At 53.4% G+C, this 22,725-nt stretch overlaps 2 protein-coding genes across 17 annotated transcripts; one reads left to right on the top strand and one right to left on the bottom strand.

Moving 5' to 3' along the window:
• The first annotated feature begins 364 nt into the window (after window positions 1-364).
• TAPBPL (TAP binding protein like) lies at window positions 365-16,852 on the top strand. 14 transcript variants are annotated; one of them, XM_069581443.1, is made up of 10 exons: window positions 421-843; window positions 1,233-1,364; window positions 3,924-4,076; window positions 4,267-4,356; window positions 9,086-9,301; window positions 9,452-9,724; window positions 10,863-11,201; window positions 12,382-12,684; window positions 14,183-14,272; window positions 15,395-15,573. In XM_069581443.1, the coding sequence occupies exons 3-10, from the start codon at window positions 4,007-4,009 to the stop codon at window positions 15,514-15,516; spliced, it is 1,503 nt and encodes a 500-aa protein (XP_069437544.1). In that variant the 5' UTR covers window positions 421-843; window positions 1,233-1,364; window positions 3,924-4,006; the 3' UTR covers window positions 15,517-15,573. The 14 variants fall into 14 exon arrangements, with proteins under 14 accessions (XP_069437551.1, XP_069437544.1, XP_069437542.1 ...); XM_069581441.1 differs by lacking the exon at window positions 15,395-15,573 and adding an exon at window positions 16,701-16,852 and having other exon boundaries at window positions 434-1,068; window positions 9,083-9,301; XM_069581438.1 differs by having other exon boundaries at window positions 434-1,068.
• VAMP1 (vesicle associated membrane protein 1) lies at window positions 15,512-22,492 on the bottom strand. 3 transcript variants are annotated; one of them, XM_069581454.1, is made up of 5 exons: window positions 22,303-22,492; window positions 19,189-19,315; window positions 18,844-19,002; window positions 18,057-18,108; window positions 15,512-17,648 (listed from the first exon to the last, which is right to left on the bottom strand). In XM_069581454.1, coding segments are annotated over exons 1-5 (357 nt in total). In that variant the 5' UTR covers window positions 22,305-22,492; the 3' UTR covers window positions 15,512-17,631. The 3 variants fall into 3 exon arrangements, with proteins under 3 accessions (XP_069437555.1, XP_069437553.1, XP_069437554.1); XM_069581452.1 differs by lacking the exon at window positions 22,303-22,492 and having other exon boundaries at window positions 19,189-19,452; XM_069581453.1 differs by lacking the exons at window positions 15,512-17,648; window positions 22,303-22,492 and having other exon boundaries at window positions 17,953-18,108; window positions 19,189-19,452.
• Between the last annotated feature and the right edge of the window lie 233 nt (window positions 22,493-22,725).

Raw genomic sequence — 22,725 nt, 5'->3', positions numbered from 1 at the left:
CAGACACAGCGGGTGGTGGGAGGGGAGGATGCAGATGGTAGAAGGGGCAGGAAGGTTAAGTGACCGTGCGTGAGCTCCTGGCACACAACCCAACAGAGCCCAGACACAGGTTCAAGTCTCCTGTGTGCAATTCTGAACAATCCCAAAGCAAACTCTTTTGGCCATAAAACCAGACGTCAGTTGACACGAGGCTGGTTATAGTCATTATCCACCCACCGAAATGGTGGATAGTCTGGGGACAGGAACGTTGTGCTTGGTTGTGAGCGATGCTCCAGCCCCAAGAATTTGTCGTGTGGGGCTGGTTTCTTCCCCAAATCTGAAAAATTCTGAGTGTTATCTGACCTCCCTGCCCCCCAAGAGTTTCAGAGGACAGTGTGCACACCTGTACTCAGTTCTAGTTTCCCTTCTCTATAAACTGATGACATCTGTGTAGGAAGCGACGTGGGGGAGGCGTGGGGACACACAGCTGTGAACAGGGTGGGGGGCAAAGGTAGGCATTTCTGTGTACAGATGTGTGAATACAGGAAGCAGATCCCTGTGAACATCCAACACCTGGTAACAGCGGCAAGCAGAGACAATTCAATTCAGGAGACAGAGACCACGAGAGGCTGGGCATCCGGGGCATCTTCGAAGAGAGCAGGTCTTCTGACAGAGCTAGCCCCACACCCAGCACCCAGCACCCAGCACAGGAAAAGGGGAGGGGTGGCAGAGACTGCCTGAGTGAAAAACAGCTACAAGGGAGCTTCAACTGCATCAAAGGTCAGCCTGCCACCAACTCAGGACGACTCCGAGAAGACCTGCCCTGGAGGTGCTAAGAAGAGACACCAGCGCCCAGCTGGGAAGGTGCCAGCTCCCCCCTACCCTGCTGCCCCGCCCCGAGGCCCGCAGTCAGCAGCTGGGGTGCAGGAAGAGCTCCCCCCGGGGCAGGAGTCATGGCCTGGCTACCTCCCTGCTGGCTGTGGGTTCTGGGGACCCTGGCAGGGCTCTCAGCAACCCCAGGCCCCAAGAGTTGTCTGGAGAAGCACTACTGGGCTCAGGGAGGATGGTGTTGTCAGATGTGTGAACCAGGTAAGAGGGGCCCTTGCCAGGGGCCAGCTGCTTGGGGAGAGACAGGACCAGGCCTGGGACCGGAGGGGAGCAGGGAGGAATGCTGCAGAGGCCAAGAGGCAGCCCCTTGGAGAGGGCGGGGGAGTGGCTTTCCTGGGGCCTTGACCCTGGCACTCTGCTCACAGGAACGTTCCTGGTGAAGGATTGTGAGCAGCACGGAGAGGCGGCTCAATGTGATCCATGTACACCAGGGGTCTCCTTCACACCGGACCACCACAGCCGGCCCCACTGTGAGAGCTGCCGGCACTGTAACTCTGGTGAGGTGGGCCAGAGTTTGGGGGAGCAAGGCAGAGAACTGGTGTGGAGAAGCAAGAAGGTTGGGGCGGGGGGAGTCTGAGCTTCTGAGGCTTCAGTGGAGCCCATGGTGGGGACTGGGGTGCCCTGGGCAAGGCGTGTTGATGTACAGGGAGCACTGCGAAGAAGTGGTTCAGGGCAGGGGTGAGCAGAGTTTGACGGACTGATGAGGAGGGTCTATGACTACGATCAATGCAAAACAGGAAGTGGCTCTGGGACCCTAGGTTTCAGATGAGCAACTCACCCCCCATTCCTACCTCCTCCCCCACTGATGAATTGGTGGTGTTCTCAGAGGGCACATTTGTTCTGGAACTTGGAATACATCTTCCTAAGGACGTGACAATACAAGCTAGTGGACCACAACCTTTTTTTTTTTTTCCCCTCCAAACCAGTTTAGGAAAGAGAATGTGTATGTGGCTTGAGTTTTATTTTGTGATTTCATCTTTTTTACAATTAAGAAATGAAATAGCAGCTGCGTTGTGAACACTTTCATGCTTTCTCCATTTTAGCTAGAATTTTTGAAATGACGTATATGTCAGTGTACACAGATCACAGATATTCTCCAGCAGGATACACTTGAGGGCTATTTAACTCAAGCACAATATTACTTGCCTGTAAATGCATTGAGTCTAGTTAGCTTTTTCAATACTGTATTCTTTAAAACAAATACAAGGTTTTGCCACTGCTAAACAGTCAAGCGGCAACATCTGTAAAACACAAGAGGTATTCCTCAGTCTACTTACAAATAGGACTATACATGGGTATGTCTTTCTTCTTGGCCAAAACCCCAAGCAATGTTGGGTTTTTGGTTTTTTTAGCCGAAGCCCCCCAACTCACTCTGCAGGCCCCACTGGAAGGCCTCTTCCCAGTACTGAGCCAGTCCAGCCCCCTTCACTTCACTCTGGCCCAGTGCAACCCACAATCTTCCTCTGTGAGGTTCAGCCCATAGAGCCCCAAAGCACCCAGGCAGGACTGGCTGCAGGACTCAGGGACACTGGAAAGAAGTTGACTGGGTTTGGTCCTCTTGAACCTCAGTGTTTCCATCTGTAAGATGGACGAGTGCCTGCAATCAGCATGGGATTCTGTGCACAGGTTATACACGGCAAAGAGAACTCCCAGGCTCCTGAAGGCTCCACTGAAACCAGTGCCACTTCACTCACTTTTGACCAATCCCAGCCCCTTTTCTTTAACCCTTCCCATCCCTTTCAGCAGGTACCCTTCTGGATCTCCTCCACCTTTCCTACACTTTCCCATGTCTACCACCACCATCCCCTCCTTCCCCATCAATGCGCTTCTAGATCCTTGTCCCTCCCGGCTGGCTCACAATTCCCAGTAAGCCACAAGGAAAACAAGTTCTAGCAGCGACTACAAATCAGAATTCAGAAAGGAAATGCCACAGGGGCATAAAGATGAGAAGAAATAAGGATAAGAAGAAATTCACACCCTTTCCTGACCAAAGGCATGTGCTAAGGAAATTGTTAGGGTTGATGGTAGTCTTCAGCATCCTCAGACGTCCCTTTCTGTAGCCCTCTCTCACCTGTGAGGGCTGCTTTCCCTGGGTTCCCATGAGTGCACTGCTCTAAGCAACGGCCCCCAGAGACTCCCACTCAGGCCTGGCCCACATCTGAGCTCCACCTTCCCCAGAATCACCCTTCTCGTCTTACCCCCAACCACCTGGGAGCCCAGCCCATGAAGTGCCCTTCCTACCCTCCTGCCCCAGGATCACTGATTGGTAGCCACTCAGCACTTGACCTCTACACGCGACTACAATCTCTGTTTTAAAAGCAAAGGATGTCAGTACAGGTGAAAAACCTGTCCGAGATCACAGCAGTTCCCACTTGCTAACAATTGCTAACAATGAACTACCCAAATGCCGGTTAACAGTAGAGGAGTGGATAGGTCATGGTGTAGCCACACCATGGAAAACTATGCAACAGTGAGAATGAATGATTCACAGTCACTCAACACTGTGGATCAGTCTCACCAAAAGCTGAGTAAAAGCAGGCACAGACGAGCACAGACACAGGGTTCCTTCCATGCACAGAGTTCAGAAACTGGCAAGACCAGCTCGTGGTGTTAAGAGGTCCGGAAGTCAGTGGCTATTCTTGGTGGGAAGGATGTTAGTGACTAGAACTGAATGAGACTGGTCATCTTGTTTCCTAATCTGGTGCTAGTTACACCTGAGTCTGATTTGTCCCAGATGTTTGTGACCTGTATACCTCTCGGTAAGTATACTTCAGTAAGGAGTTTCAAAAGCATGGGTGAGTGAAAGGGAAAATCATGCAAGCTGTTTCAACTTCTGAACCATGAAGTTTCTAGAAGGTTCGAGGTGTTCTTGAATAACAATAACACTATTGCCAAAGACACTGGGTGATGGTGGAGGAGGGGCAGGCCTGGGTGGAATGGGGCAGGGAGGCAGGGATGGGAAGGGTAGCACATCCCTAGAGGTGGGCCTGGGATGGGGCTGGAGCCGGGATTAAGCCAGTGGACCCTGCGTGTTCCCTCCCTTCCTCTGTCTCCAGGTCTTCTCATTCGAAACTGCACCCTCACGGCTAACTCGAAGTGTGCCTGCCCCGAAGGCCAGCAGTGCAGGGACAAGGACTGTATGGAGTGTGATGGTCCAGCCCAAGCCCCAGGCCCACACCCACAACCTTCCCAATTACCTTATGCTGAAGGTAAATTCCAGGCAACCCATGGTCTGATCACACCCCAACCAGCACCTCTCTCCTATACCCAGCCCCACATAAGCTGCCTTCTGTCACCCTGTCTCCACCTTCTCATCTCCCCCAGGGCCTCTCAGGCCTTCAGTCTTGCCCTGTGCCCTCCGGGGCCCGTGGCTGCTACCCAACTTGTCTGCTTTTCCAGAGATCCCAGAGGCCAGGACAGATCGGCACACTCAAACTCTGGCCAACTCCAGGTGGCTGCCACCCGCGACCCTCTCAACCCACTGGTCACGTGAGTTTTCTCCCCACTCCCCACCCCAAGAGAGGAGGGGGATGCATGCAGGAGGGTTCACAAGGGGAAGGGAAAGTTGCTCAGTCTCGTTAACTCTTTGCGGCCCCTTGGACTGTAGCCCACCAGGCTCCTCTGTCCACAGAATTCTCCAGGCAAGAATACTACAGTGGGGAGCTGTTCCCTTCTTCAGGGGATCTTCCCAACCCAGGGATCGAACCCAGGTCTCCGACCTTGCAGACAGATTCTTTACCATCTGAGCCCATAGGGAAGCCCTCAGAAGGGAAGCCAGCCACAAAGCTCCTAGGAGCAGGGGTAAGAAGAGGAAGAAAGGACTTCTCTGGAAGTTGAGTGGTAAAGAATCCTCGCTTCCAATAATAGGCCCGATCCCTAGTGGGGGAACTAAGATCCCACATGCCATGGAGCAACAAAGACCCAACACAGCCAAAAATAAATGAAAAGAAAAAACAGAAGCAGAGTCCAGAGATTAGGAAAGGACATGGTCCAATGGTGGGGGTAAGGGAAGAAGGTGGGGAAGGGGAGAGAAGTGGGCAGGAGGGCTTGGCTGAGGGGAATCAAGGGCTAGGCCCTCCCCCAAGCCCCCCTGTGACCCCTGCCCACCCCATCACAGCCCAAAGGTCCCTGTGCAGCGTGAACTGCGTCCGCATCTTTGTGCTTCTCTCTGGAATGTTTCTTGCTTTCACCATAGTCGGAGCCCTGTTCCTCCATCAACAAAGAAAATTAAGTAAGAGATTAAGAGACAAAATACAGGTCCTGCACCCCACCCCACCCCACCGTCTTGGCTTTGCCACCCAATCTGGAACCTCTGGGCCTCTCCAGCTCCATCTTTACCAGCCTGTCACCTCTCTTCCCCTCTTCTATGCTGGGGCCCTCCTGACAGCCCGCCTTCACTCACCCCTTCTCCCTTCACCCTTCCTCTACCACGGGCCAACAACTCCTCTGATTCTCCTCTGCAGACGCAGGAGAAAGTCCAGTGGCACCTGCAGAGCCTTGTCCTTACACCTGTCCCAGCGAGGAAGAGGGCAGTGCCATCCCCATTCAGGAGGATTACCGAAAACCAGAGCTTACTTCCTACTCTGAGCCAGTGCTCCTCAGAGAAGGCCATCACTGCAATCAAGTCCTAGCTTCCACCTCACCCCACTGACCATCCAAGGAGATCAAGAGAGGGCACCTAGAATTTCAGCACCACCCTCTCATCAGGACCTTTCCTGTGTGCAGACTTGAGAAACCATTGTTGCTCACTCGCTAAGTCATGTGCAATTCTTTGTGACCCCACCGACTGCAGCACACCAGGCTCTCCTGTCCTTCACTATCTTCTGGAGTTTGTTCAATTCATGTCCATTGAGTTGGTGATGCTATCTAACCACCTCATCCTCTGTCACTCCCTTCTTCTACCCTCAATCTTTCCCAGCATTAGGATCTTTTCCAGTGAGTCGGCTCTTCACATCAGGTGGCCAAAGTATTGGAGCTTCAGCATCAATCCTTCCAATGTATATTCAGGGTTGATTTCCTTTAGGACTGACTGGTTTGATCTCCTTGCTGTCCAAGGGACTCTCAAGAGTCTTCTCTAGTACCACAATTCTAAAGCATCATTCCTCATTGCTCAACCTTCTTTATAGTACAACTCTCAAAACTGTACATGACTATTGGAAAAACCATAGCTCTGACTATACAGAACTTTGTTGACAAAGTGATGTCTCTGCTTTTTAATATGATGTCTAGATTTGTCACTGTTTGCTGTTGTCCCTAATGGCTCAGACGGTAAAGAGTCTGTCTGCAACGTGAGAGACCCGGGTTCGATCGCTGGGTCAGGAAGATCCCCTGGAGAAGGGAATGGCAACCCACTCCGGTATTCTTGCCTGGAGAATTCCATGGACAGAGGAGCCTGGTGAGCTACAGTCCATGGGGTCACAAACAGTGGGACACAACAGAGGGACTAACACTTTAACAATTTCACTTTCACTTTTCTTCCAAGAAGCAAGCATCTTTTAATTTCATGGCTGCGGTCACCGTTCACAAAGATTTTGGAGCCCAAGAAAATAAAATCTGCTACTGTTTCCATTTTTTCCCCATCTATTTGCCATGGAGTGATAGGACCAGATGCCATGACCTTCATTTTTTGAATGCTGAGTTTTAAGCCAGGTTTTTCACTCTCCTTTGTTACCTTCATCAAGAGGCTCTTTAGATCCTCTTCACTTTCTGCCATTAGGGTGTTATCACGTGCATATCTGAGGTTGTTGATATTTCTCCTGGCAATCTTGATTCCAGCTTGTGATTCATGCAGCCTGGCACTTCACATGATGTACTCTGCATAGAAGTTAAATAAGCAGGGTGACAATATACAGCCTTGACGTACTCCTTTCTCAACTTTGAACCAGCCCATTGTTCTATGTTTGGTTCTAACTGCTACTGTTATCTAACTTCCTGACCTGCATACATATTTCTCAGGAGACAGGTAAGGCATTCCATCTCTTTAAGAATTTTCCACAGTTTGTTGTAATCCACACAGTCAAAGGCTTTAGTGTAGTCAATGAAGCAGAAGTAGATGCTTTTCTGGAATTCCCTTGCTTTTTTCTATGATCCAACAGATGTTGGTAATTTGTTCTCTGGTTCCTCTGCCTTTTCTAAATCCAGCTTATATATCTGGAATTTCTTGGTTCATGTACTGCTGAAACCTTTCTTGAAGGATTTTGAGCACTACCTTGCTAGCATGTGAAATGAGTATGATTGTACAGTAGTGTGAACAATCTTTGGCATTGCCTTTCTTTGAGACTGGAGTTAAACTGACATTTTCTAGTCCTGTGGCCATTGTTAAGTTTTTCAAATCTTCTGGCATGTTGAGTGCAGCACTTTAACACCATCATCTTTTTAGGCTTTTAAACAGCTCAGCTGGAGTTCCATCATCTCCCCCCTAGTTTTTGCTCATACTAATGCTTACTAAGGCCCACTTGGCTCTAGGTGAGTGACCACATCATTGTGGTTATCCAGGTCCTTACGACCTTTTCTGTACACTTCTTTTGTGTATTCTTCCCACCTCTTCTTAATCTCTTCTGCTTCTGTTTGTTAGGTCCTTGCCATTTCTGTCCTTTATTGTGCCCATATTTGCATGAAATTTCCCTTGTTATCTCCAATTTTCTTGAACAGATCTCTAGTCTTTCCCATTCTATACTTTTCCTCTATTTCTTCGCATTGTTCACTTAAGGCTTTCTTATCTCTCCTTGCTATTCTCTGGAACTCTGCATTCAAGAGGGACGAGTCGTGGGAACCTATCCTGTGTGCCTTTTCCAGACAGGGTAGGTCAGCTGCAGCCCTGAGCTGCAAGAGGGCTCGGGCTCCAGGCAGAAAGCATTCCGCCTTCGTAAGGCCCACGTGCTGTCCAGAAACCTGGCGAAATAAAGCTACAAAACACAGCGTGCATAACTCTCCGGCTCTGAACTCAGTCTCCCAACACAGGCCACGCCCACTTCCCGCGCAGACCCGCCCACCCTGCCCTCAGGCCACACCCACCCCGCGATCTGAGGGCGGAGCTTTCTTCAGCGCAGACGCGCTGGGTCCCCAGAGGGTGGTGGCGGGGCTGGCAGGTGAAGGGAAGTGAGAGAAGGTCTCGGCTGCTGGAGAGCCTTCATCTGTCATCAGTCCCTTCATTCCTCCAACCTGCCTCCGTTCCCGTACTCTCTCTCCACGTTTTTGGGGCTGATCGGAAACAAAAGGGCAAAGGGGCGCACGCAGCAGAGTTAGGTCCTGAAACCACCAGGGGATTTCTTCTGCGGGCGAGAAGGTGAAAGGAGGAACAGTGGCCAGACTCTGACTCCAGCACCAATGGCTTCAGCCAGCGGCTAAGGCAGCCGCGATGACACTTTCTCAAAGTGAAAGCGAAAGCCAAGTAGGCGGAGAAAACTGACGGCGCCAGGCGGCCGACCAAGCAGGGGTGTTTGAAGCCCCTTCTCCAGCCGACCCCTGGCCAGCGAGGGGACTGAAGAAGGGAGGCGGGGGAGGAGGGCCCGAGAGCAGCCCCCATGGGCGCCGAGGGGTGGTGCCTACTGCTCTGCTTGGCTTTCTCCGGGGCAGCAAACGTCGGTGAGTCGGGTGGACAGGCTGGTAGGGTGCGTTGAGTTCAAGAAGCATCAGGTAGTCCACCCTCCCCGAGGTCCCAGAGAGAGTAAGGGGCCGGGAATGGCTTCCAAGCGCCCTCTAAGCCCAACAGGTGGAAGGTTCCGCGGCTGGTAACGGTGAAAACCAATTTTGCTCTGGAGGGAGGCTGAGCACTCCGTGGAAAGGGCCAAACCAAGGAACTAGGGGCCTTCTCGGTAATACCGCAAAAGCAATAGACCCTGGGGACTAACTGGGAAGTTGAGAGGCTGCTAACGTCCAACAAACAGGCTCGTCTCCTCTCCCAATGCAGCTTTGCTCATTCATTTCCTTTTGCTGAGAATTCCTTTGACGGGAGAGAGAGCTTTTCATGGATTGTTGGAAATAAGAGTTTTATAAATCCCTCTGAAGCAAGGGAAATCCAGGACTTGAAATAATTCACACCAAGAAGTGTGTACCTGGAGAGGCAGGTACTGCTCAGAAATCTGGTTCAGGGTAAAACAGAAGAACTAGGGATCAGGAAGATTAACCCTTGATGACTTGGCAGTTTCAGGCAGGGAGTAAATACAGGAGTAACTTTCTGGGCAAGAGGGTGCTCACACCAGCCTGTTCCCTGCAGCAGAAAGGCAATGGCAGGCGGTGGATGTGGTCCTGGACTGCTTTCTGATGGAAGAAGATGGACACCATGGAGGGTTCGCCAGCAGTGAGAACATGGTGAAGGCCGTGCTGGTGCTGAGGCAGGTACCAGTGCCAGACGATGGCTCCCTGGAAGGCCTCACAGATTTCCAAGTGGATACACTGACCAAGGACAACCCACTCATTACTTTCGAGGCCTCAGGTACGAGCCATCCACCCTGTGCCCCAGTCCTTCTGTGCTCCCTCCAGTTCCTGAGCCTGGTTCCCAAGTAGACCCGCCCACACCGGCTTCCCATCAGCCCAGGTATTCTCTACCCAACTCCATATCTGTGCTGCCCTCTTCTCTCCACAGTGAACCTGGTACAGATTCCCCAGGCCGAGGCCCTGCTCCACGCCGACTGCAGCGGGAAGGAGGTAACCTGTGAGATCTCCCGCTATTTCCTCCAGCCCAGGCCAGAGGCCACCGTAGAGACGGCAGTCTGGTTCATCACCAATGTGCAGGTATCTGGAGGGGGACCAGGTGTCTCCATGGTGATGAAGACTCTTGAGGATGCTGAAAATGAGGCTGTCTTGCATCCCACGCTGAAACTGCCCCTGAGCCCCCAGGGGACTGTGCGGACTGCAGGTGAGAAAATGAAGAGCAGCGGAAAGTTTTGATTTTTTTTTAAAGGGGCCAGAGATGGGGGAACAGTAGAAGGGAGGGGACAAGACCACCTCCATGCACACTGGTCATCTCAGGGGGTCCCCTAGGCCTCAGTCTGTTCTTCCCAAAGACCCCAGAGGGGGATGATTTTCACCTGGTCGGGTGACCTGAGGACATAAGACGTGATGCTCTATTCACATGTGCTATCCACAGCTGCCTTAGTGAACTTAGTACCAGCATCTCCCAGGGAGCAGCTAGCCTGATCTAGTGATTCAAGATGAGGGTGGAACACAGGCCCACAGAATTTGTTCATTCTCTCTCTCTTTTATTTATTTGGCTGTGCCAGGTCTTAGCTGCACCATGTAGGGTCTAGTTCCCCAACCAGGGATCAAACCCAGGCCCCCTGCATTGGGAGTGTGGAGTCTTACCCCCCGGACCACCAGGGAAGTTCCCCTGGATGTTTCTGAATCCCAGCTGCTGTCTTATAGATGTCCCACCACTTGGATTTGTCTTTTTCTTCATTAGACTGAAGTTCAGCATGTTTGGCTCAGATTTCACCACTGTGTGCTTTTCTAAACTCTGACTCCAAGCACATGAACACAGCAACACTGAGTGGCGTGCCCTAGGTCACAGAGCCAGTAAGTGGAAGAACCAGGCTTCCACGAGCTTTGCCGGCTGCTCCAGGAGTTCCTTCCTACCTGAGGGTCCACGGTAACCCATGCTTTTGTATGTGTAATTTGTATGGTCCATAACTTTCATCAGATTGTGCAGGGGGTAAGTGACTCCAAAATGGTGAAGAGTACCACGTGTGCACGCTGTCTCTAAACACGCCCCAGGCGTGCCACAGCTCAGGAGTCAGGTGGCCTCAAGGAGGGAGCAGTCCACAATCACCCCTCTTTCTCCCTGGTGGCTCAGATGGTAAAGAATCCACCTGCAATGCAGGAGACCAGGGTTTGATCCCTGGGTCAGGAAGATCCCCCAGAGAAGGGAATGGCAGCCTACTCCAGTATTCTTGCCTGGAGAATCCCATGGACAGAGGAGTCTGACAGGCTTATAGTCCATGGGGTTGCAAAGAGTCGGACACGACTGAGTGGCTAACACGTTTCACTTTCTCCCACAGTGGAGTTCCAGGTGACCACACAGACGCCATCCCTGAATTTCCTGCTGGGGTCCACAGCCTCCCTACACTGTGGCTACTCCGTGGCCCCTGGCTTGGATGTTACCAGCGTGGAGTGGCGGCTGCAGCATAAGGGCAATGGCCAGCTGGTATACCACTGGACCATGGGGCAGGGGCAGGCCAAGCGGGAAGGTGCCACCCTGGAGCCTGGGCAGCTGCTCACAGCTGGAGATGCCTCCCTCACGCTCCCCAGCCTCACTCTACAGGATGAGGGGGCCTACATCTGCCAGATCACCACCTCCCTGTTCCGAGCTCAACAGGTCATCCAGCTGGACATCCAAGGTGAGGCCAGGGTCAGTGACCCTGCAGAGAGGGAAAGGAATATGCCTATAAGAGTGTTTTCCGGAATGGGATCAAACACAAGGGCCCTTTGCCGAGAGGTGGACTTCAGTCCCACAGCCCAAGTGCCTTCTCTATCCTAGAAGCACGGATGGCATCATATTGAGTTTCCCATCAGGCTCTCAGAGAATTCCATTCAGTTTCCCATCAGGCCATAGGATAATTCCACTGAGAAGTGTCCCGGCCAAGACCCTGCTGCCCTGCCCCAGCTGGCTATCTCCCGTCACCCCAGTCCTTCTGGACCACGTTCTAAGGAGGAGTAGCACCAAACCAAGGAGGGGCTGTGGGAGCGGTCCTGACGGGAAGGACTGTTTCTTTTTCTTTTTATTTATTATTTTTTTTGAAGTTTGTATCTTTTATTTATTATCAATGGCTGTGCTGGGTCCCCGGACTTCCCTCTAGTTGCCCTCCACAGGTCTCTCTTTATGGTGGCTTCTCTTGTTGCAGAGCACAAGCTCCAGGGCATGTGAGCTCCAGTAGTTGCAGCTTGTGGGCTCAGTAGTTGTGGTTTCCAGGCTCTGGAGCACAGGCTCACTAGTTGTGGCTCATGGGCTTAGTTGCTTTATGGCACGGGGGATCTTTCCAGACTAGGGATGGAACCCATGTCTCCTGCATTGGCAGGTGGATTCTTTACCACTGACCCACCAGAGAGGGCCCCCTCCCCCGGGAGGACTGTTTCAAAGCTTCCCTTGTAGCTCAGCTGGTAAAGAATCCACCTTCAACACAGGAGGCCCCAGCTCGATTCCTGGGTCGGGAAGATCTGCTAGAGAAGGGATAGGCTACTCACTCCAACATTCTGGCCTGGAGAATTCCAAGGAGTCGTAAAGAGTCGGACACGACTGAGTGACTTTCTTACATCACCTTACATGAGTGTTTAAAATCACTGGCTGATAGTGATGCTAAGAAGCAAGCCAACCTCTAGCTGGTTTTGCTGTTGTTTTTCAGTGACGTGTGGGAATCATGCCCTGTTATGTCCTGCCTCCAGGATGTACCCTGCACCTCACTGGGTAGAAACCTTCCACCCCCACAACCTGCTGTCATGCTTAACAGGAGGAGAAGGCTCCAGGCTCCTCTGCTGTCCCCGTGATCCCTGTGGGATTTGATCACTCCTCCTTTCTTCCAGCTTCCCCCAAAGTACGACTGAGCTTGCTGAACGCAGCCCCGCCAGCCACCCTCATCTGCAATGTTGCTGGCTACTACCCCCTGGATGTGTCTGTGACCTGGACCCGGGAGGAGCAGGGTGGCTCCCCAGCCCCTGTCTCTGGCGCCTCCCTCTCCAACCTCCGGCGCAGCCCAGCTGGCACCTACAGCATCTCCTCCTCCCTGACGGTGGAGCCTAGCTCTGTGGGAGCCACTTACACCTGTCAGGTCACCCACGTCTCCCTGGAGGAACCCCTGGGGGCCCACGCCTGGGTTGCCCCACCAGGTATGGGAGTGCCCTCCTTTCCCACCTCTACACCTGGGCTCAGGGCTCCTGCCTTCTGGCCTAGTTCTGCTTCCCAGGGTCTCAGCTGCTGCTTTCCCAAGGTGGGGGCCTTCAGAGGTCTGACCACAGGTTCCCCGAATCTTTTATTATCCCCTGGGTCCTGGGGTGCCAGGCACTGCTGGGAGCTGGAGACCAGGGCTGAGCAGTCCCTCATCCTGCCCTCGAGGAGCTGGAGGCACAGACTAGGCCATCAGGGCAGGTGACCCCCCCCGGGGGGGGAGGGGGAGGCCTGGGAGGCTCAGAGGGCCAGGAACGCCAGGACAGAAAGAACGCACGTGTGACAGCCTCATTATAAAACAGCCTAAAAGAACCGGGGGAGCTGCAGGGCTAGGGGCAAGGGTGTGGGGGGGAGGGGGAGTGGTGCTTGTATTTATTCAGGACTGAGCCAGCACTGCTCTGAGCACTCAGACGTGGGCCAGCACACATTCTCACACCTCCCATTTTAGAGATGAGTAACAGACTACAGTTCAGAGGGTTGCAAAGAGTCGGACACAACTGAAGCGACATAGCGCACAGACGCAACGGGCACTTACAGATGTCCAGTCGAGGCTGTCTGCCTAGAAAATGGTAAAACCGAAAACGTGAACAATAGGTCGCCTGATTTCTCTACAGCTTTAACCCCCCTGCTGCTATTGGTGGGCAAATAACAACAGGCCTCCAGCTGAACTTTATCCTGAGGCCACAGAATGTCATCGAAAGATCTTTTTTGTTTTTAATGTTTGGGGGATATTGAAAAGTTTATTTTTTGAACATTGATACTTTTATTTTTTAACTGGAGGAAAACTGCTTTACAATGTTCCATGAAAAGGTCTTATGGCATGAAGAGTTTGCATCTTGAAATGCATTACTTGGTGGCTTGCAAGGCCATAAGCTCCCCTGAAGTTTATGGGATTTTGCCTCAGCTTACATCACTCTCCAGTTATTTACAAAATTGCAGGTTAACTGTCAACAACTTTGTTCAGTTGCTCGGTCCTGTCCGACTCTTTTGCAACCCTATGGAGTACAACACACCAGGCTTCCCTGTCCATCACCAACTCCCAGAGCTTCCTCAAACTCAATGTCCATTGAGTCGGTGATGCCATCCAACCATCTCATCCTCAGTTGCCCCCTTCTCCTCCTGCCCTCAATCTTTCCCAGCATCAGGGTCAACTGCTAATCTAAACTAAACTTCTCTTGTAAGACAGTTTGGAAAACTGTTGTCACGAAGTGGGAAGAGGTAGAGGATTGCGTGCGGAGTAACAGGTGGACAACCACCCCCAGCAGGTCCCAGCACCCCATGTGCCTGGTCCCTGAGTGAGGGCAGAGGAGCAGCTGATTGGAGCTCCTCAGCCAGGGACACACACACGCACAGAGTGCGCTCTGTCCTTCCTGCATGCACACGCTGTGGGCGAGGGTTCAGGATGATTCTTGCACTGATTTCCCTCCACGGCTCTGTCAGTTGCAGAGCAGAAGTCAGCCCTGGGAGTCCTTCTGGCCAGCATCCTCTTTGTCCTGACCTTGCTGTTCCTGGGGCTGCAGAGACGCCAAGGTAAGAAAGCGCCTGGACACCGTGGGTTCTATCCCTGACCGCCCTCATTTAGAGATCAGATGCTCTGAACACCGGCACGCCTAGACCAGGAATAAAGCCAGCCCAGGCCCAGCTCTTGGGGTTACCCCACTGACAGCAACCTCGTTCCCTCCTGTTTCCTCCTAGCTACCTCACCAATGTCTCCCAAAACCTCGAGGCACTCTGGGTAGCCGCTCTCCTGCCTTAAATGTAAGAGATTCACATTTTCCCAGAAGGACTCTGAGCTGAGTCCCAGACTCCAAAAGGCCCCAAGAAAGCTAAAAAGAAGGCACAGCTCACTGACTCTGGATTTCTGCAGGCCCCTGCCCTCCATCATCGCACGCCCTGGGCCAATATACCAAGGGAGAGAGCGTGGAGAGGTGGCAGGGTGGCAGGAAGGCAGAGGTCTGGGTGGAGCTTGAGACCTGAGCCAGCTTGGAGGCGGAGGTGTGGGGCTGGAAAACATGCCAGAAAAAAACATTCAGAAAGGAGCAGGGGAAGGACAGTGGGACAGGGTGGGAATTGGACAAACACACACAGTCACTGAACTCTGTCCAGATAAAAGCACCATGTGTCCTCGGAAGCAAAGCTTCTCCACTTCCCTGTCTTTCCCCACTCGGGGCCCCGCCTCCCAGCCTTGCTACTCTACCTGCCAAGTGTCTGAGATGTGAAACAGAGACCCTCAGAGGTGGCCCCCAGGGCCCCGTCCCAGCTGCTCTGTGTAACCCTGAGCTGTGGTTAAGCTCCTGCCCCTTTGGATGGCTGCTGGACATTATAGGACTCTACATGCCCCTCACCCCCTCAGCTGCAGGGGAGAGATTGCTCCTTTTAGTCATTTCTAGAACGGGTCTGGTCAGTACACTGGAATAGACAGCAGATGGCTGTGCGTGAGGGGCGTGGGGAGCAGAGCGCCTGGCCCAGGACCCAGGGGAGGTGGTGGCAGCTGTCTGAGAAGACCTGCAGGTTCTGTCAGTGAGATGCCACTCAGCTTCCTGCCACGGGTTCCTGTCGCTCACACCTGGAAGAGCCGCCGGGTGGCATCAGGCATGAAGGCTGAGAGCGGAGACCACTTCCCCTGCCAACACCCAGACCTTTCATCTCAAGGGCGATGGCACATGTCAGCCACCCTTCCGGCCCAAAGCACCGTGGGAAGGGAACCAAAGAGAAACACCACCCTCCGCCCCGCCGAGGTCACTCCAGCCCAAACAACAGCTGAGTCGCTTTAGTGGTAGGAAGCTGTATTTTTTGGCCTTTGTTCAGAATACAGTAAATTGGTGAATACATGCCTTTGGTGGAAGGACATCTGTTATTATTCTGTACATGGAGGAGAGTGGGGTTAGGAAAAAAGAGAGAGGTGATGACAGACACACAGTGGAGACCCCGCACCGTCTCACAGCAAACGAGGAGGGGCTGTGGGGCCTCGGCTCCATGTGGCCGCCGAGCCCCGGGCTCAGGTGCATATGTGCTTATGCACGTGGGTGTGGGGTGCGTGGGTGTGGGGTGCGGGGGTGGGGACGGCGAAGACAGAAGAGGGGACAGGCGGGGTGAGAAAGAGAGTGGAAGAGCTGCGTCCCCAGAAGCACAGAGCGGACTCCCTCTGGGACAGACGGGGCAGAACCCAGAAGTGATCTCCTGTGACGGGGCGGCCCAGGAGGGCGGGTTTGCTCCAGGCTTGGGACACATCGAGGCCAGTGGTGGTTCTTCTCTGGCGGTGACCCCGTGCGCTAGGCAAGGGGAGCCCAGGGGAGAGTGGAGGCCTTCGAGGGGGGCCGTGAGGAGGGCACACTGACTGCCTTCGTCCAGCTCTTCCGTCCCACCCTGGGGCAGGATGAGGGGGAGGGTCGGGGCGGAGGGAGAGGCAGGGGGGTTGTGCGTCGTGAAATGCTACTGCATGGAGGGCCAGCCAGCCCAGCCTGGCCCCCTGCCGCCTCCCGCTGGCGGACGGCTGGACGGGAGGCATGAAGGGACCAGGTGGGGCGGAGGGCCCGGTCTGGCCCACTCGGTGCCCTTTCCTGAGACCCAGCCTCAGCCCCTGAGACAGGCCGAGCAACCCCGTCCTTAGGTCCCACTGTCTGTGCCACAAACCACACAGAGAAGTGGGGAGCGGAGGAGGCAGCGTGGAGTCCAGGTGGACGGGGTGCTCTGGGATGGGAACGAACCGCGACAAGGACAGAGGCTACTCTGGGTGAGGAGCCCCAAGGCGGCACAGGACCCACAAGCAGGCCTGCCTGTTGACACCCACCTCAACTCCGGGGCTGGGCCGCTGCGGGCACTGGGCTCCCTCAGCACTCAGAGCACAGCCGGGCCCCCCTTGTCTTTAGCAAGTTCACTGGGGGAGTATTGGGGGGTAAGGACTCCCCAAGGGTCCAGGGCTCCTCACCTCCAGCCCCTCATCCTCCTCCATCAACAGGAAGGAGCAACAGGAACCTCAGAACGAGAGGGTGAGAAGTGACTTCCTCCAGGCTTGTTATTTTCGGGTTAGGCCCTGGACACGCTGTGTCTCTATAACCCACAGGCATCCTCTCTTTATCTACGCCAGTAAAATTCAGTGAGAGTCTCAAACTCTGGCTAAATATGAAATTATTTGACGCCCTCATGAGCAACACAGAATGGTGTAGAGAACACGGACGAGCGCCCCATCCAGATATGAGCTGGCGGGACTGCTTCTAGGACGGAAACGGGAGTCCTGGCATTTTTTCGCTATGACTATGTGTCCTCCAGGTTGCTGGAGGACAAAGTAAAAGGTGGTAAGATCCCTGAAGACAGAAAATCTTAAGACTAACAGATGGGACGTCCCTCTGAAAAACAGGCTTGACTTTCTTAAGGCATCCTGCACCAGGCCCAGGCTGGACTGCAGACCCGGTCCAGGCTCCCCCGCAAGGCCTGGCCCAAGAGAAAAACTCCAGGTGAGGGACATTCTCCCAGCTGTCCCCAGCCTCCTCCTGCCAGCGGCCTGACCTGGCTTTTCCTGGCAACACCAGGAGCACATGCCTCTTCTCCTCCCTCTAGTCCTGGCCCCTTCTTGGGCAGGTCACCTCAGCTCCGCCCCTTCCTAGGCCCTCCGCCTCCAACCCTTTGGGGGAATTTGAGAGAGCGTGAGAGGGGAGGAAGGAGATGCCCGCTGTTGTTTACCAGGCAGTTACCTCAAGACTGCACCATGAGCAGCATTTCCGGTGTCGCGGGACCGAGTACAAATGAAAGCAACAAAGGAGGAGGAGTGGGTGATGGCGAAGCGGGGCTGGGATGGAGGAAGGCGGACGGGGGAGTGCCAGGGAGAGACAGAGGGAGAGAGGGACATGAGTCCAGACGGCCGGGGGGAACAGGGACGGGGTGGCACGTTCTCAAGCAAAAAAGTAGACTGGACACAGGAATCGGGAGGTCCCAGATGGCAAAGAGAGAGACAAGAGACAACAAGAGGGCACATGACATCAGGTTACTAGACACCAGGGGTGGCTGCAGGTGTCCCATCCCCACGGGCACCCCTCCACCCATGCCGGTGACACAAGAGCACAGCCCCCCTCCTCAGAACAGGAGGGACCACCGTCCCCCACAGTCCTGCAGAGGGAAGGCTGGTCCATCCAGGAAGCCCCTTCTGCCCTCCCGCACCCAATGATGACCCTCCCTGCCACCCTGGCAGCGATCTGATCTCCGTACCTCAGTCAGAGCAGCCCCACTCCCCAGGCAGGCAGGCAGGCAGGCAGGGCTGGGAGGAGACTCCGGGACCTTCCCACCTCTTCACCCCACCAGCAACCTCAGCGATACTTACTTACGATAACTACCACGATGATGGCGCAGATGGCTCCCAGCATGATCATCATCTGGGGGAACACGGACAAAGAGTGAGCCCTTGGGTTCGGAGAAGGAGGGAAGGAGCCCCGGGCTGGGGATGCGAGAGCAGCACCGCCTCAGTCCTGGGGAACAGTGGAAGAAGCCACACGCCCCCGGAATAGCTGGAAGCCTTGCAATCCCCGGCCCCCCGCTGTGTACCACCCCACTCCCCCATCAGACAGTAACCCCTCCACCACAGCTGGAGCTTCTCGAAAACGTCAAAGCATCTGCGACCTTCTCCTTTTCCCCTCCTCCTGTAGCCTGGAGGCTTTCAAAGGAACACCAGAGGAGATGCAAACTATGAACCTTTAGTCATCTGGTTCATTGTTCATCATAAAGTGTTCAGCTCATTCCCCAAGAGCTGCAGGTATTTAAATATGTATCTACCCCAGCCATTGTGTCGACATTGGTGTGTCTTCAGAAGGGACAGGTAAGAATTTTTATAGGGGTCCTCTGAGAAAAAGCAGCTTTACTAACCCCTCCAAACTCCTCAAGGTCTCCAGGGCCTCCAGTGAGTGGTTCTGAGTGCTCTAGCGTACCCTGGTGGCTAGCTCGGGTAATGCAGCTTAGGAAGGCGGCTATCCAGATTCCCTCCCAAGAGAGGAGCCAGCAGAGAGGATGCGGAACCATTCCACATTCCACAGAGAATGTGGAACCTAAGGGTTTTCCTGCCTCCTGTGCGTTGAGACCCAGGAAAATAACAGGGAGGGGACGGGAGCACTCACCTTGCAGTTTTTCCACCAGTACTTCCTCTTTAACTTGGCAGCGCTGCTCTCAAATTGAGATGCACCTGCCTGCAGGGCGTCGGCTCGGTCATCCAGCTCTGACAGCTTCTGGTCCCTCTCTAGGACCTTGTCCACATTTACACGCATGATGTCCACAACCTGAGCAGGGCATGGGAACACACAGCGGCTAAGCCCCCCCAGAGCTGGGGCCAGCACCCCAAGGCTGCCCTGCCTAATTCTACAGGGTACCCTGCCTCCCAGAGCCGTTAGCTGCCCCTCTACATAAAGAGAAGTTTCCAGACTCCCATGATTTGGAAACTCTCGGAGAAAAAGCTATCCACCTACCTCCTCCACTTGTGCCTGGGTCTGCTGTAGTCGTCTGTTACTGGTCATATTAGGAGGAGGGCCAGGGGGACCCCCACCTGGGGCAGCCCCTTCTGCCCCTTCAGTGGGTGGCTGAGCTGGAGCAGACCTTTGGAGAGAAGGGTACAGAGACAAGAAAGGAATCCCGTGCATTCTCGCCCCGCATCACCAAGGTGGTGGCAACAATAAGGTTATACGCAAACAGCAGGGGTCTAGCTCCTTGGCAATGCCAAGTGGGGTGATACAGAGACGCAAGGCAAAAAACAAAAGATCTTGCAACTGATGGGGCCCAGCGACACCCTGGCTGGAGGGTGGCGTCAAGAGCTCTCATCTGGGCTGTCCTCTGACCCAAACTCAAACGCATGCTCTGGCACGATGGCTACAGGGACAAATGGGCCAGCTGTACCTTAATTGTCATTTCTCTGCCTCCCAGAAGTCAATCTGGAAAACTCAAATACAGGTTAGGAGAATTATATGCAAAAAAACTAAACCTTCAGGACAAGTTTTGGAGAAGGAAATGGCAACCCACTCCAGTAGCCTTGCCTGGAAAATTCCATGGATAGAGGAGCCTGGTGGGCTACAGTCCATGGGGTCGCAAAGAGTCAGACATGACTGAGCAACTGAGCAAGCACTCAGGACAAGCGTACAGACTAACAGCTCTTTTTTTTTTTTTTTGCAAAGGCTGAATATAAAAATAAAGGCCAAGCGGACAGACTCTGCTCAAGGGGAGTCAGTTATTGGTATGTTTCACGAAGTGTCGTGGCCACTGTAGGACGACTTGGAGAATCACCAAAGGCCTCTGTAGTTGGAGTGAGTCAGAACTGTTTGCTTGCTTCATTTTTTGGCAGAGAAGGTTGGGGGTTCACTTAGATAGAACCGGGGCCCAAACCAATTGTGTTAATTGTGAGACTGTTCCAAGAGCCTAGGCAGGAAACAAAAATACTGGACACAGTCCTCAATGTATAGGCATCAGGGACATTCTGTCCCTCCTTTTTCTAGATTTGGCATCAAGTCTAGGAGACTCTCCTAGTTCTTTATGTCCCAAAAAGAAATCTTGGTTTACACTGAATAAACACAGAGACCATTCTCTTTCTCTCTTAGCCTTAGGGTGGGGGAATAATCTAGCATGAAAAGTGTTAGTCGCTCATTTGTGTCCAACTCTTTGCAACCCCATGAATTGTAGCCCTCCAGGCTTCTCTCTCCATGGGATTTCCCAGGCAAGAATACTGGAGTGGGTTGCCATTCCTTTCTCCAGGGGATCTTCCCAAATCAGGGATAGAACCCAGGTCTCCTGCATTGCAGGCAGATTCTTTACCATCTGAGCCACCAAGGAAGCCCCATCAAGCATGGAGTCCTCCAAATAAATCCCCCTCCATCTCTCCCAACACATAGAAGCTAAATTCATGTCCTAAAGAACTTTCAGAAGTCTAACCTAAGGCGTGAGCTGTTCTCTGCCAAGGAAGAACTCATAGGTAGGAGATAAATTGCTCAAATTTGATGGAGAAGAGAAATTACAAGAACTCCTCAAACAGAAGCAGAATCTCACAAAGCACACCTCATCAGAGCAGTCCAAGAGTAAACGCACTACGGATGAACCATCACAAAGTCACCAAAAAGGAAAAGCCTTGACTATTCACAATAGAACTAATACCCAGAAGTTCCTCCTCTCTAAGTAAATTTCAGTCTAAAGAGACAGAGAATAACCCCTCAGAAAGGCTCTTCTAGCAGATGACACCTGACTCATCCCAGTTAAAAGAATTGTTTTCCCATTTCCCTTTAAGGCACAAAAGAGGCAAAGGAAAGATACGGAGCTCTGGAAGCCACTAGACTCCTCTGCTACTACTGAGCTAAGCAATCTAGTTCTCTGATGAAAGTGGAAAATTCAATGAGTAGGAAGCAGCCGGTGTTTGGTCTTGGAAGTGGTCCAGGCTGGTGGCACCAATGACAAGATTAAGGTCAGAGACCTCGTGACACCCTTCTAGTCACCATGCTTTCCTCACCTCCTTCATCCCACATGGATGCTATTGGGACCCAGTCAGCGGAGAAGGCTCCCCCTGCCCAAAATGAAAACACAGAGCTTGGCCAAAACACGTAAACTACCATATACAGTTAAAACTGTAGAAATCAAATACGAATAGTTACAAAGCTTTGGAAGGGACCATTTCACTTACTACTTGTTGGGAGTTGGGAACATGCAGGAGTAACATATCCAAGGCTAGTTATAAGCCTTATGTAACATAAGTACATCTTTCCCTTTTTTTGTCACCAAGAGAAGCAACATGAATACGTCTTGGGCCAGGCCAGGACTCTGGGCAAGAACGGGAAGTTCTTCCACTTGTCTAGCTATAGTTCGCCCTTAGGATCTTGAGACAGTCATGACCGGATGACTAAATTGATTATTAGAGACTAAACCTAATGTGTTAAGGGAAGGTGGAGGTGTGGGAGTGGTCCTCAGCTCTATTTCTCTTCCAAATACTTGGCTAAGACTCACTGACAGGAAAACACCTCCTCTATGGGTGGCCTTGGGATGAATGGCTGCTCGGAATTGCATACCACTGCCCCTGGAGTCCTTGTGAGCTGCTCACCAGAGAACTGGCAGACAAGTTTCTGAAGCTTTGCTCACTACCAAGAGAGGGCTGCTCATCGCGATCGGGTTGAGAGATGGACACAAATGCAGACGCTGCAGAGCAACCCAAGCAGCTAACTGGCAGGTGCACCCATGACTGTCCTTCCAAGAAGCCCTAAGTACCTCCTTGATCAGTGACAAGAAAGAGCCTGGAGCCCCTCTCGGGTGTCTCCACGCCCCACCTTCGCCGGAGACCCGACTGAGGAGTCCCGCAGGCGAGAGGAGAGGGGGCAGTGAAGGTGGGACCCCCGCGCCCCGGCCGCGCCCGTGCGGTGCCGGCTGCGGCTGGTGCAGGAATGGGGTGCTGCCTCCCTTCCCGAGGGGGTGGCCCGGCCCGGGGGCGGCGCGCGGCGGTGGTTCCCCGCGCCGCCGCAGCTGCTGCAATGCGCCATTTTCGGTCCCGCAGAGTCCGGCGCTGGGGTGAGAGTTGGCAACGAGGTGTCGCGCCCCCCACATCAGAGTCAACTCACATGTCACCGAGAGAAGAGTGAGAGGACCGTTTCCTCTCCGGAGTCTGCGGCTAGACACCCGATCGGGAAACGCTGCAGTGAAGCCGCCCGCACCTCCGAGCTCCGCCTCTAGCAGCCCACCGGAAGTCTAACTGCGGTGGAACTTACTGCAGTTGCCGCGCCCGCCCCAGTCTTTATCAGTGCTGGCCACGCCCCCAGATCAAGCTGACAACCCTGCAGCCCAATCCATGCCCAGGACGGGCGCTAGTCCCCGAGGCGAAGGCCGAACAAAGCCTAGAGTGCCCGCCCCTGAAAATTGGCCAATCACAGCTCTCTTCTCATTCTAATTCGGTGGAACTCGGCGCCAACCCTCTGGAAAGGTGGCTCCAGTAATTTGAATTGGACCTTTTTTGGTGCCTCCCAGCCAATCGCTGAGCAGTTCCT

Source organism: Ovis canadensis, chromosome 3 (genome assembly GCF_042477335.2).
Source record: "Ovis canadensis isolate MfBH-ARS-UI-01 breed Bighorn chromosome 3, ARS-UI_OviCan_v2, whole genome shotgun sequence".
Classification (NCBI taxonomy): domain Eukaryota; kingdom Metazoa; phylum Chordata; class Mammalia; order Artiodactyla; family Bovidae; genus Ovis; species Ovis canadensis.
The sequence above is the reverse complement of the archived record's forward strand: the minus strand, read 5'-3'. Positions and strand labels throughout refer to the sequence as shown.

Coding starts and splice junctions, on each gene's coding strand:
- TAPBPL (XM_069581437.1), top strand. CDS start 933: ATGGCCTGGCTACCTCCCTGCTGGCTGTGGGTTCTGGGGACCCTGGCA. Junction 9,725..10,862: donor GGGGACTGTGCGGACTGCAG/GTGAGAAAATGA, acceptor TTTCTCCCACAG/TGGAGTTCCAGGTGACCACA. Junction 12,685..14,182: donor CGCCTGGGTTGCCCCACCAG/GTATGGGAGTGC, acceptor CGGCTCTGTCAG/TTGCAGAGCAGAAGTCAGCC.
- VAMP1 (XM_069581452.1), bottom strand. CDS start 19,359: ATGCACGGGATTCCTTTCTTGTCTCTGTACCCTTCTCTCCAAAGGTCT. Junction 19,003..19,188: donor CCCAGGCACAAGTGGAGGAG/GTAGGTGGATAG, acceptor TGCCCTGCTCAG/GTTGTGGACATCATGCGTGT. Junction 18,109..18,843: donor ACTGGTGGAAAAACTGCAAG/GTGAGTGCTCCC, acceptor GTGTTCCCCCAG/ATGATGATCATGCTGGGAGC.